Source organism: Etheostoma spectabile, chromosome 12, assembly GCF_008692095.1.
Source record: "Etheostoma spectabile isolate EspeVRDwgs_2016 chromosome 12, UIUC_Espe_1.0, whole genome shotgun sequence".
NCBI classification, from domain to species: Eukaryota; Metazoa; Chordata; class Actinopteri; order Perciformes; family Percidae; genus Etheostoma; species Etheostoma spectabile.
This window is the reverse complement of record NC_045744.1, coordinates 4,197,205-4,210,201: the sequence shown is the minus strand read 5'-3', so window position 1 is coordinate 4,210,201 and position 12,997 is coordinate 4,197,205. Positions and strand designations below refer to the sequence as shown.

General features: G+C 40.9%; 3 protein-coding genes across 5 annotated transcripts in view; 1 reads left to right on the top strand and 2 right to left on the bottom strand.

Annotated features, from left to right (window-relative positions):
• Positions 1-5,830, top strand: part of LOC116699096 (phospholipid scramblase 2) — a 6,950-nt gene extending 1,120 nt beyond the window's left edge. Inside the window, exons 2-8 of the mRNA XM_032531494.1 lie at positions 61-406; positions 492-566; positions 663-855; positions 2,687-2,798; positions 2,877-2,976; positions 3,251-3,309; positions 4,781-5,830. Of these exons, the coding sequence (XP_032387385.1) occupies positions 61-406; positions 492-566; positions 663-855; positions 2,687-2,798; positions 2,877-2,976; positions 3,251-3,309; positions 4,781-4,807 (912 nt within the window). The 3' untranslated portion in view covers positions 4,808-5,830. The remainder of the gene's footprint in view (positions 1-60; positions 407-491; positions 567-662; positions 856-2,686; positions 2,799-2,876; positions 2,977-3,250; positions 3,310-4,780) is intronic.
• On the bottom strand, positions 5,177-10,459 carry eif4e2 (eukaryotic translation initiation factor 4E family member 2). Of its 2 annotated transcripts, none has more exons than XM_032531496.1 (8): positions 10,323-10,459; positions 9,478-9,589; positions 9,263-9,397; positions 8,568-8,672; positions 7,279-7,431; positions 6,959-7,099; positions 6,169-6,242; positions 5,177-6,082 (listed from the first exon to the last, which is right to left on the bottom strand). In XM_032531496.1, the coding sequence occupies exons 1-7, from the start codon at positions 10,340-10,342 to the stop codon at positions 6,207-6,209; spliced, it is 702 nt and encodes a 233-aa protein (XP_032387387.1). In that variant the 5' UTR covers positions 10,343-10,459; the 3' UTR covers positions 5,177-6,082; positions 6,169-6,206. The 2 variants fall into 2 exon arrangements, with proteins under 2 accessions (XP_032387387.1, XP_032387386.1); XM_032531495.1 differs by having other exon boundaries at positions 6,963-7,099.
• Positions 10,460-10,560: 101 nt separating this feature from the next.
• capn10 (calpain 10) overlaps positions 10,561-12,997 on the bottom strand; it is a 10,970-nt gene continuing 8,533 nt past the window's right edge. The window contains exons 11-13 of one of the 2 annotated variants that reach the window (XM_032531491.1): positions 12,399-12,592; positions 12,235-12,280; positions 10,561-11,684 (exon numbers count right to left, since the gene is read on the bottom strand). In XM_032531491.1, coding sequence (XP_032387382.1) covers positions 11,655-11,684; positions 12,235-12,280; positions 12,399-12,592 — 270 coding nt within the window. In that variant the 3' untranslated portion in view covers positions 10,561-11,654. Of the gene's footprint in view, positions 11,685-12,234; positions 12,281-12,398; positions 12,626-12,997 lie in introns of those variants that run through there. The other variant, XM_032531492.1, reaches the window with a different exon arrangement.

The window sequence follows — 12,997 nt, the reverse complement described above, 5'->3', positions numbered from 1 at the left end:
ATACGTGACCCGAGACGTTTATTATTGTTATGAAATTGTTAATTCCACGTGTGTCTTCAGTTTTACACCATGTCAGCGGTGACCAATCAGCCTCTTCCCTTTGGTGGACTGGAACGAGAGAAGCACATCCAGATGATCTTCAGGGCTTTCCAGGACCGCTGTGGGCCCTTGTGTGAGTGCCAAACTCGCTCACCTGGACCCAAACGCCACTCTCCAGACTCTGGTGAACAGTTGTCCGGTCCGGCTCCCGGGAGGAAGATGGAGAACTGCTACACGCAGTCACCAGGAAAAGTGAGCAGACCGGGGATGGAGGAGCAGCGGCCTGGAGGTGCAGCAGGATCCCACTTTATGTCGGTGCTGGAAACAGTCAGTCAGATACACATCACTGCCAGACCAGAGCTGCAAGGCGAGTAGGAGGGATTATTGTGTGTATTTGTGTGTGAAAAACAATACGCGTCTGTTTGAAAAACAATAACGCTTATCTATTGTAGGTCCACAGTGTGTTCCCAGGAGGATTTACAGCATCACCACAAGAAGCAGGTCCCAGTTATTTGTGGCTATGGAAGGTACTGGTCCCTGTTCAGTTACATGTGTATTTATCTGCATCTCATAGAAAGACTAAGTTAAAATATTTTTTCTTCTTGATCTCTCCTTCCTGTCAGAGAGTTCTTGTGTGTGCCTGCAGTGTTGCGGTCCAGCCCGGGCCTGTTCCTTGCAGGGTTTCGATTGTCAGGGCCGGCAGGTCTTTTATTTGGAAAGGCCCCTTAGGGTGGACGCCTGCTGCCTCGGCTGCTGCCTGATGGAGATCAGGGCCTACACACCTCAAAAACATCTCGTTGGCACCGTATGTCAGAGGTACGGCAGTCTGAATCTGGTCCCTGGACTGTAACAGTGGGGAAAAGAACAGTTGGTCATAAAAAGTCCCTAACCCTAACCCTTTCAAATTATTTTTTATTTTTTTATTTTCATTTTATTTTTTCTCTGTACTCCACCTGTCAGTACATAAAAAAGTCATGAAAATCATGGTATAGTATGTTATTAAATATTCATTAAAAGTCAGCATAGTATGTCATAACAGTCATAAAAAGTCATAGTATACTATGTCATAAAAAATCATGGTATAGTAGGTTATTAAATATTCATTGAAAGTTATATTATGGTATGTCATAACAGTCATAAAAAGTCATAGTATGCTATGTCATAAAAAGTCATGATATAGTATGTTATTAAACATTCATTAAAAGTCATAGTATAGTATGTCATAACAGTCATAAAAAGTCATAGTATAGTATGTCATAACAATCATAAAAAGTCATAGTATAGTATGTCATAACAGTCATAAAAAGTCATAGTATACTATGTCATAACAGTCATAAAAAGTCATAGTATACTATGTCATAACAATCATAAAAAGTCATAGTATACTATGTCATAACAGTCATAAAAAGTCATAGTATACTATGTCATAACAATCATAAAAAGTCATAGTATACTATGTCATAACAGTCATAAAAAGTCATAGTATAGTATGTAGCAAAACGTCATAAAAGTAGTATAGTATGTCATAAAGCCATAAAAAATGACATAAACAAGTTATAGTATGTCATAAAAGTCCTTAAAAGTCAAAGTAAAGCATGGGATAAAAGGTCATAACTAAAGTCATAGTGTAGTATGTCATAAAAAAATGAAATAAAAACTGATATTATAGTATGTCGTAAAAAGCTACATATAATATATATATAATATAATATGTTGTTAAAACTTACATATTAATACTTAACACCCTTAATTAAAGGATTAGTTCCTCTGAAATTACAAAAAGAGACAAAAAAGAGAGAAATCCCACTATTGGGTAACTAAATACGTAATCTAAGTTTTGGAGAGATGTAGCTGTTAAAATACTTCAAATGTAATGTTTCATATTTTTACTTCATTTGCGTGAATGAACCCTTTAACCCTCACAATCAGAACACTATAGCAGTAATCTTAATACTTTACATTCTCAGACTGAACAGCTTGCCAAGTGAGTCTTTTTCCATGTCTCTCCCAGCCTCTGGCCACCCAGCCTGAGCCACCGTAGATGCCCCGGCCTGGTCTCCAAATAGCCCTGAGAGCTTTTATTGTTCCGCCCAGCTGGGGCGTAGTCTAATCCTGGGAGACTTAATGCACAAAACAGCTGCTTGGACAGAGACACACTGACAGAGCTGCGCTGGGCTACATGGGAGGGAAGGAATGCCACATCCCTCCTAATGTGAATGTTGGCTAATGGGAGAAATGGTGGCACCCAGTCTAATGTCGTCAAACCAAAATACTTCCTTCTTCCTCTGGCCTGAATCTGACTCCAGGGTTAGCTGGGGTGGGTGCCTTTGTGTGTCGAATTTAGAGTTTTCCAGGAGCAACGCTTGATGAAGTTGTCCCCAATTAAGACCGACCTGGCAGAGGTTTCGGTGACCAGAGATCTACTTGGTATAAATACCGTATTCTCTCAATTGTGCACGAATAAAGCATGCCCCAGTTTGAACTCTTCCGTCACCGCGCAAACAATGGTTTTGGTGCTGCAGAATCATGACAGCTGAAAATGTGATCAACCAAGCATCAAGGCCGGGCTGCGCCAATGTGTGAAGTACTGGCCAGTGTATCTGCCAGGTTGCATATTGCACAATTATGTAAGGAAATGTGTTTTCAGGTGGAGCATGTTCACCCCTCTCCTGGAAGTGTGTGATTCAGAAGGAGCCTTGACCTTCCGGATCCAGGGCTCCTGCTGTCCATACCGCTGCTTGTCCAACCAGCAGCTCCAGGTAGAACATTTAAGCAACCCAAAATGAAACACCCAAGTGTATTTCAATTGCTGTATTTTGCTTTTAATCACACACCAGATTGTCTCTAACATTGGCGAGAAGATTGGAACAATATGGAAGAAATGGCCTGGCTTCAACGACGAACACAACATGGACCATGAATACTTTGGCTTGGAGGGTGAGTTGTGTCTAAGGAAATAAGATTTCCAATTCCCCGTGAAGTGGTTCCCAAACCTCTCCTGTCATGCCCCCCCCCCTTTGGAGTACAAAACAAAGTCAATTAGAATTGGATTGACATAAGAATATGATGTGTTACTTCTCACTTATCTTTCTCATTTCTTTTTTGTAGTGCAAATGAAAATAAGTGACTTACACCTGTGTTTACAAGTTAACCCCCCACCCATGAACCACTGTTGTAACATATTTATTTAAATTTTACATTACTTGTCCAGTGCCGCTGAACATGGAATCACACAATAAACTGCTGCTGCTGGCAGCCACTTTCTTGTTGGTAAGTATATGAACTTCTATTAGCATTCTGGCAGGAAGATACTTTTTTTGTTGTTAAAGTAGGCCTTTTTCACAGAAAGGACAGCAGAGGTTTTATTATTTTACATATATTTAGCTGCTTCAGTTCCAGGGTCCAGGTGTTGTGCATGCTACCGTCATGGTTTACTGGGACTGCAGCAGGAAACTCACATTGTTCATGTTTCAGTATTACTTGTGCTTAGTTTGTCTGCTGTGATAAAAAAGGTTGGTAACACTTAACAATGAGGTACACAAAAAAGGGTAGTTACTGTTTTGGAAAGAGTAACGAATGATTAGTTACCCTTTTGAAGGGTAGTTGAAGGGTAACTAATCAGTTGTTACCCTAATCATTCATTACACTTCTGAAAAAGACTAACTACTCTTCAGAAAAAGTTTGAAAAACAGTAACTACCCTTCTGAAAAAGAGTAACTAATCATGTGTTACCCTTCTGAAAAAAAATAACTACCCATCTGAAAAAAAATAACTATCCTTCTGAAAAAGAGTGACTACCCTTCGGAAAAAGGAATAACTACCTTTCTGAAAAACGGTAATTGCCCTTTTGAAAAATGGTAAATACCCATTTAAAAAATGCAACTAATCATGTGTTACCCTTCTGAAAATTAGTAACTACCCTTTTTCAAAAGAGTAACTACCCTTCTGAAAAAGGGTAACTAATCATGTGTTACCCTTCTGAAAAACAGTAACTACCCTTCTGAAAAAGTATGAAAAACAGTAAGTACCCTTCTGAAAAAGGGTAATTGCCCTTTTGAAAAATGGTAAATACCCATTTGAAAAATAGAACTACTCATGTGTTACTCTTCTGAAAAACAGTAACTACCCTTCTGAAAAAGGGTAACTACTCATGTGTTACTCTTCTGAAAAACAGTAACTACCCTTCTGAAAAAGTAGGAAAAACAGTAACTACCCTTCTGAAAAAGTAGGAAAAACAATAACTACCCTTCTGAAAAAGTAGGAAAAACAATAACTACCCTTCTGAAAAAGTATGAAAAACAGTAACTACCCTTCTGAAAAAGGGTAACTAATCATGTGTTACTCTTCTGAAAAAGTATGAATAACAGTAAGTACCCTTCTGAAAAAGGGTAATTGCCCTTTTGAAAAATGGTAAATACCTATTTGAAAAATGGAACTACTCATGTGTTACCCTTCTGAAAATTAGTAACTACCCTTTTTCAAAAGAGTAACTACCCTTCTGAAAAAGGGTAACTAATCATGTGTTACCCTTCTGAAAAACAGTAACTACCCTTCTGAAAAAGTATGAAAAACAGTAAGTACCCTTCTGAAAAAGGGTAACTAATCATTCGTTACCCTTTCAAAAACAGTAACTACCCTTGTTTGTGTACCTTATTGTTAAGTGTTACCAAAGGAAAATATGATAAAATCCCTCCCTGACCAACTCACCTTTTTTTTCTTTTTCTTACTGTTTCCTCTACAGAATTACATGTTCTTTGAAATGAGCTGACTAATGGAAAGGATCACTCAAGACGTTGGAAGTGGGCTGCGACTAGTGTGGAACACCAGCCGAGTCGCTTCATGGTACAAGACACTGCCTCGTTTAATTTCATTTGAAATATAACAGTTAATGACACTGTACAAGCTTTAGCAGCAGCTGCATATTTGACATTTATTGCTATAATTCATCAGGTGTACATCCAGCAGTGTTTGACACACACACACACACACACACACCTGTACCCATCATCACACCACCAATTACGGGTAGCATTACACTATAGGCGCTTTCTTGACATGGTTCCGAAAAATGCTCCCGAGGAATTGATTAAAAAAAAAAACTGTAACGGACCCTGACCCTGGGCCCAGATTCATTTGTTTCTTTTACTACAAAATGGAAAAGGGAGTGAAGGTCAGCGTTTCGGGACTCCTATACACCTTTGAGGACATTAAAGCAGTGCCCATGCCTTGGATTCTTTCAAGGTGGGATAAACACAAAACGGGGAAAAAACTGGTTTTGGGGTTGGGCTCGAGGCCAGGCACAGTGATTCAGGCAGCGTGGCAGTCCATTATTACGATGCCGGTTCTACAACCTGCCCAGCACAGGACGGTCCTCATCCTTTGGGATTCCACCTCCAGCTCCCAGATAGAGAATCATTGCTGATTCAGTTAAGTGATCTTTTTAAGTAGACTGTATTTACAAATATATCGTACACAATAATAATAGCTATCGTTCTAGTTTGAAATGACCAGAGGAATTTTAGTTATGATTCAGCACTGTAATAAAATAACATCTACCTGCAACCCTGTTTGAGTCCCAATAAAACTGATTAATACGGATTCATTTTAAAGAGCAGGATGTGTGATGTTCAGCAAAGCAACGCGAGCTGATCTAGTTTTTATAACAGATTGGTTTTGTTGTATTTTGTCAAGTACACTTTGTTAACAGCTAATGACCAGATCCGCAAACACTAGTCCCAGGGCCTCGCTCTGGTGGCAAGTTAACAGATGTTAGAACTCGCATGAATAAAAATAAACAGCACAATTGGACGCTCTTTCGTTCTTCTCTGGTTGATTAAAAATAACGCAGTTTTTCTTTCTTCGGCATGGTTCAGTGTTCTGTTGACAGGCTTTTCGGTTCATTTCCAATTTGACGCAAAGACGGAATGGTCTTCTTGCCTCTGTTCCTGACTTTTGCTCTGTCTTCGTATTCCACAGTGCCAATCCACATGGAGGTGTTCTTCTCTAGACTCGTCCTCCCCCAGCACATCACAAACACGCACACCTACACACCACAAACAGAGACGCACGTTAGGACGTCACAGAGAAACTATTTGGCTCACTTCGAACTAACGTGGCAGCGGTTCTTACTCTTGCAGAGGTGGTCTGTGAGGGGCTAACGTCCGCCACTAGGATTCACCAGTCCATGGAAGTCTTCCCATGCTCTGTTGACAAAAATATGCAGCACATCATCATTCAAAATAAACAAAGCGTCGGGATATTGAAGCCTTTTTGCAATGGGAGAATCCCAACTGCATCAATTCACTCCAAAAGCATATGAAACGTGATGGAGTTGCATACATGGTTGCATTTCTTTTAACATACACACTGACAAACAAAAATGTAAACATACTTTGTCTTTTTTTTATTTTATAGCTGTGAATGTTTTAATGAGAGCATTTCATTAGTAAATCATGAGTGCCAAAGACAAGCAATGGAGTAATACCAGTAGCCCTGCAAAAAACATTTCACTTCTTTATCGATTATAATGTTGATCATTTTATAGCTTAAATGTTTATTCTAAAAAAACAATGTCACAAAATGTTGAAAGTCATTAGTTCCCAGAGCCCAAAGTGACATCTGCAAACTGCTGTTTCGTCTACATCCAACAATTCAAATTAGAAGCCGCAAATCTTCACACTTGAGAAGCTAATTGTTTTTAATTAAAAAATACGAATTACCACAAACATGCGTTTAAGCTGTGAGAAACATTAGCACTGTTTTGTATCATGCTGCTCCTTGATGTAACACTAATGCATTATAGTTAAAAAGTAATCCCAACAGAAATCTGATCAAATGTAAAGTTAGTGAGCATGCATACATTTATGTGTGCGTGAGAGAGATAGAGAGAGAGAGAAAATAACAAAACGAAGAGACATACATACTTAATGCTGTCTGTGTGAGTCTTGTACTCCATGATGGTGTTGGGGGGCAGGTTGAGGACTCTGCGCAGGGTGTCCCTGATGCGGGCAGTGGTCGCCTGGTCGCTAGCTGTTTTGTTCCAGATGGAGATGATGTCCTCCTGGAGAACAGAAGCAGAGAAGGCATGTCTGAGTATACTGAAGAAGGCAGTGACTAGAGACAACAGGTAGGTGTGTGTGTGTGTGTGTGTGTGTGTGTGTGTGTGTGTGTGTGTGTGTGTGTGTGTGTGTGTGTGTGTGTGTGTGTGTGTGTGTGTGTGTGTCTTTGTTGCTTTTTTACCTGGAAGCGTACTGACACCACAGCCCCGCAGATCTCCTCTCCAACCATGAACTGCTCCCCGAGCATGGCCAGGATCAGGTTCTCCCAGCACCGAGACGCCAGGCCTTTCCTCAGACGGATGATCCACTTCCCCCCCATCTTATTGGCGTCATCCTAAAAACAACATATGCAGGGTTTCAGAGTGGGCATTTTATTTACAAAACCAAATAGAATTGTCACTGCCGGGGCCGAGTCATGTTACTGAGTCAACCTGGCTTTATTTAAACTGGAACTGGACTGACTGTAAAATCAGAATCAGGAAAATAGAATCATTAGAAAATTCTGAGCATTTGTGTACTTGGTTAAGACAACATAGAGATGACTTCATTTTCACAAAGATCAATAAATGCCAAACTGATGTTCAAAGACGCTCTATTTTGCATTTAACTGCAATGCGTAGATAAGGAGACAATTCAAACATTTTTCAAAAAATTCACTTTTTGAGATAAACGTCTGAAATTGTGCACACCAAACCTGCAGTGATCTTCAAATGTTGGGATTTTTTTTCAATCAACGATTTAGTTTGAAAGAAATTGCGGGATTTGTTTATACTACTGTATGCAGTGAAAAATGTTAATAGACTGTGGGTTTAAGTTTTGATAAATCAAAAACTAAAATGTGTGGAGGACACTGTGATGGAAGAAGTTCCCCAAATTTGGTGTCAATGGAAACAAAACTGTGGGAGTTAAAGGGTTTAAGAAGTTTTGCGTTTTTTGCAAAAAAGTAGAGTAATAGTCTTCAAAATCGCTACTAGTATTGTAGTTTCTGCTCTTTTGGGGCCACAGTTTGGCATAAGTTGTGAAGTTGTAGCATGTACGGCTGATTTGTTATGAATTTTTTATATATAATATAATAACATAATATTTATATACGAGGAATTTTTCTTTGGAACATTGTTGCTCACATTGTGTTTACACATACAAAACAATATATACACAATGTATACATACTCTAAGCAGAAACAACATAGAGGCATGAGTGCAATGAAGAGTTCAATCAAAATTATTTAAATGTGGAGCAATTAATAATAATAATAATAATAATTAGCACAAATCGCACTGATGGAGTCTGGCATAGAACTGGAATTATGTGCAAAGTTTGGTGAGTTTTCGTGCATGGGAACATGAATTTCTTAGAAAGAAAAAGATGAACAAGAAGAAGACAGGCAAAAACAATAAGGTACTTACAGCTTTGCAGCTCATTTCCTAAATACATGCATTCTTTAGTGTACAATATCTCAGAGTACCTACCTCCCACATGGGTTTAATACCCTCCTTGAAGAGGTGAAAGTCACTATGGCCCGTCAGGTCGCCTGGCCGGATCATGTGACTGTAGAAACGCCAGAACTGCTCCACCTTGGGAAGGACAGGAAATGTAAAACATTAGGGCTCAAAAATGAGATTTGAAAGAACGCAAATAGCTAATCTTGAAGATCAAGATTAATCGAATGTGCAATATTTAGCTAAATGCGTGGTGTAACAACTTTTTATTATTGTATTTACCATTTTTTCATAAGATAAATGCTAGGATGTTACCTATCACACAGCGAAATGTCCTATTTTCAGTGGATTTTTCCATTCATTTTTTTTAATTACTTTATTTAACATGGCCATAGGTGGTGCAATAGGTGGATGCTGCTATTGACCTGAGGCATATCGGAATTTGATGATAAATGTTCAGCGTTTGACTGAAGAAAAAACACGTTTGCTTAACGCTCCACGACATGTCTTATCTGTTACACGGTGAATGCTGAACTTTAGATAAACCTTTAAAAAAAGTGATTTCATCCCCAAATTGTTCAGCTCTAGTTTACATCAGCATGAGTCAGGGTGAGCTTGTATCATAGATTTGCAGTGTCTAGGTAAGGTGATAAACAAAAGCAAAGGAGTGTCCAGTTCCCATCTACCGTACGCCCCATCTAAATAGGTCATAAGAAGCCATTTACCGAGGCAAAGCTACCAATCTGTTTAATGTTCTGCTCGTAGCTCTGAGTACTGGCTGGTCTCCCAGGGGTGCGTCTGGAGTACCAAAAGGTGTAGTTGTATTGAAGAGGGTGCTCTCCTGCCCCTGGCACCACCATCTGCAAAAAAAAAACAAGAAAGTGAATAAGCTTTACAATTAGCTTTGAAGCTGCAAACACAAGTCTTTTAACAGGCTTACCTTTTTCTTGGAGATGTTCTGTTCCTTGTCCTCGTCTTCAGCTTTTTCCTTCTCACTGTCTTTCGGTGAGCCTTGGTCCTGGTCGTGGTCTCCACTGTCATCATCTTTCAGACTGGATTTGATAGAAACAGACAGCCAGATAAAAATGGCTTTGTCTTGCACTGAGTTCAGTAAAATTAAGGGGACTATTACATTGCTAAAATCAATGCTGTTTAAAACAATATAGAGAAAGTGCAGTTTTTGTTTCAACTGTTTTAGAGGTGTTGAGTCCACGTTACGAAGAGTCACTACATTAGCTTGGTAACGTTTCACCTAACGAACTGTCAACTGAGTGGTTTTTACCTATAAACTGCAAATATGTAGACTGTATATGATGTACACGTACACATCTGTACTTCAACCACTCTCACCTTGTATTTACTACAACTCACTGTTAACTATCTGCCCGTACTTTAGGGCCATGGGAGTCTAGTTTGTACCGAGACAGTGCGCACGTTCCCCCGCCTCTAAACAACTACCACACCGAGGATTAAGGCCCTGTCCGCCTTCCGCTAGGCTAAGCTACAGCTAACAACACAGCATATCCCCTACTATGAAATACTATGTAATCTCTGTTGTTACTTCCCTTCTTTAAATGCACCAGTTGTGGACATTGCTCTTTTATGGGTGCATAAGACCAACGTTATATGTTGCACAGAGCATTTAGGACCATGCAATAAAGCTGACACACCTCTCTTTTTTACACGCAAGAGCCTTCATTAAGGGTACGCTACACCGTGAATTTGAAGCCACGACAGGGGGCCCACTGCCTGGCAGATATTCCACAGAAACTTTTAATTACTCACGCGTCAAATTTGTTGTTCATTATTTTCTAGGTGGGAGTCTTTCGGAGTCCGACCACAGCCTCCTGAATTCCGCAGGAACGGCGGCGCGCACAGCGGACGCACGTGTACGCGCACGCAGTATGTTGGTCGCATTGACAGTGGTGATGAACGTGAAGGTGACAGCTTTCCCCAGTTTTAACAAATTTTAACATGTATAAAACCAAAATCGCAACAAAATATATGTCACATCAGGTTCAAGTTATGTTTTAACATTTTATTCATCACATCTTACTTTCAAACATAATAAATACACAGTACCACTCTAATCAGTTAATTATAGCTTTGTAAAGGTCTATGTTAACGCTGGCTCCAATTAATAATGACAAACCCTATGACTTTTACACAGACACAGCTACAAACAGGCACACACCACCTCACATATGCAGCCTCAACACAAAAAGGACTGTCGGCTTCTTCATTTAAACCCGCCTCCTCTGATGTGCGGCATCCCTCGTTTCATCCCCTCCATCCGCCCGCATTTGCGGCAACTTCAAACCGGGGCTCTGTTCAGGTCCAAGAAGAGCTGTGGACCGAGTCTGGGGGGACAAAAAGGGGGCTGGGGGGTGAGGATGGAGGAACAAAGTGGACTTCTTTAGGTCCAGTCTGACTTTAGTGTTAGTCCGGATGGTAAGCATGTTTGCTGATGACATACTGAGAAAACCCTGTCTGTGTCTAAGAGAAAAACAATTCAAGCTAGGTAAGGAGCAGAGTATCTGGGGGCGAGGGATGGGAGGAAAGCTCTGGCATGGTATGGCACGGTATGGTGTGGTGTGGTTTGGTTGGCTCTGCTGTCGGAGACCATCCCCTCGCCCCTTGCCCCCTATGCCTCTGTGAGGACCTTCATGAGAGGGCCCTTTGTTCAAGGCCGGCAGGCGCACCAGTGAGTGAATGAGCAAGAGTAGCGGCGGTCCTCTTCAATGGCGGCTGTTTGTTTACACCAGCCAGTCCCGTCATACTTCATTAGCAGCCCAGCCCACCGACAACTTCTGATGTCCTAATCGCCGTTGAGTGTGTGGCTGCCCAGCAGCCCTGAGCCTCAGCGGTTCAGGATAAAGGGGTTTCCAGCATTCCCGACACACACATTCCCACTATATCTGCCTGCCTTCTCAGTCCCTGGCGGTACACATTCATACACATACAGTGCATGCGAGCGTGCACACACACAGCCTCCGTGGTGAGGGTGGATGATGATGATGATGATGATGATGATGATGAGAACTGGTTCTTTCATCATGGGCCAAGAGGCACTGGGAGGTGAGCTGACGTCAGTGAAGCAGCAACAGTCCCAGAGAACTAGCTTTGCATCACAGAGATGTGAGAGATCTGCCGCCAGAAAGAGACAAAAGCAAGACAGAGCGATCATTCAGTGCTGCCACCCTCTGACCACAACCACGGACTTAAAAATGTGATTTAGGTTAAGCATAAGGGAATTTCCTCCCCTGGAAGCAGGACTAACTGTCAGGCTGTTGCCCCCATGTGCCTCATACTACATCCACCTTCCAAAACCATCTGATTTGTTGAGCTTTGTTGGACACAACTGTGTCCAACAGGTGTCAAGAAAGTTTCTTTACCACAGGACTGCAGCTAATAATACATTTTTGATAGATATTTGATTGAATGTTTTTGATTATTGGTTTTAAACTTTGGTCTATATGGTTGTGCACTTTTATTCTGAAATTTCTGTGTTAAAAGTGCAGCGTCCTTTAGCTATTTATGTGTCTATCTTTCATTGGATAACTGATTAAGATTACATAGGTTGTGTTTTTACAGACTCTGTAAATCACCCTGATGAAATAACGAAGATTTGTCAGCTGGTGTTGCTTTTTTTTCTCCTTTAGCACTACATCATGCTAAGTTACTTCAATTAACTGACCTCCTGAATGGCACTTCCCAGCCTCTCCTGGCTTCTCACCACTTTCCTAAAAGAGACATACAGTCATTATTATTTCTGACAATAATAACAATAATAATACCTGAAGCTAGTATCTACGTAATCACGTTCTGAGTTCACAATTAAGACAAAGGAAGAGAGCCAACCTGTGTATTCTGCGAGCCAGGCTGAGGGTGAAGTGTGCTGAGCAGTCAGGGTGATAAGTGGAGGGCACTATGGTGTAAGCTCCGGGAGGAAGACAGCAGGCCAGGCTGACATCCTGGGTGTAGCAGTGAGGAACACAACTGGCTGCTGGATCCTCGTCCCTGGGTAAAGTCTGCTCGGATTCCCCTTCTGGGTCCTGCATTCATAGTGAAGATCGAATGCTGAGATACTGTAGACAAAGTCAGCAGAATTTAAAGTGGCTTTCAGTTTGGGTTGGTTCTAGCGGCCACTTTGGACTAATGCATTTTTACCACACCACTGTCGTGAAGAGCTTTTCTTTAAGGTGCTGTATTACCCACTCTAGATTACTGAGTTAGCGTTACCTGGTCATATAGTCGCAATGAATATTTTTCTCAGACAGAAAATACATTACAGATGCATCGTTGCATTTCAAGTGTTCCATAAGGTAACTTAGCATACTTTGTGGCCTGAACTAAACCGGGTTACACTGTCACTGGGTCGGGCGCCAAAGCATTAAGAGATTGCTGTAGCAACCAACGTAATAATAATGATAATAATAATAATGTATACTTTATTAATC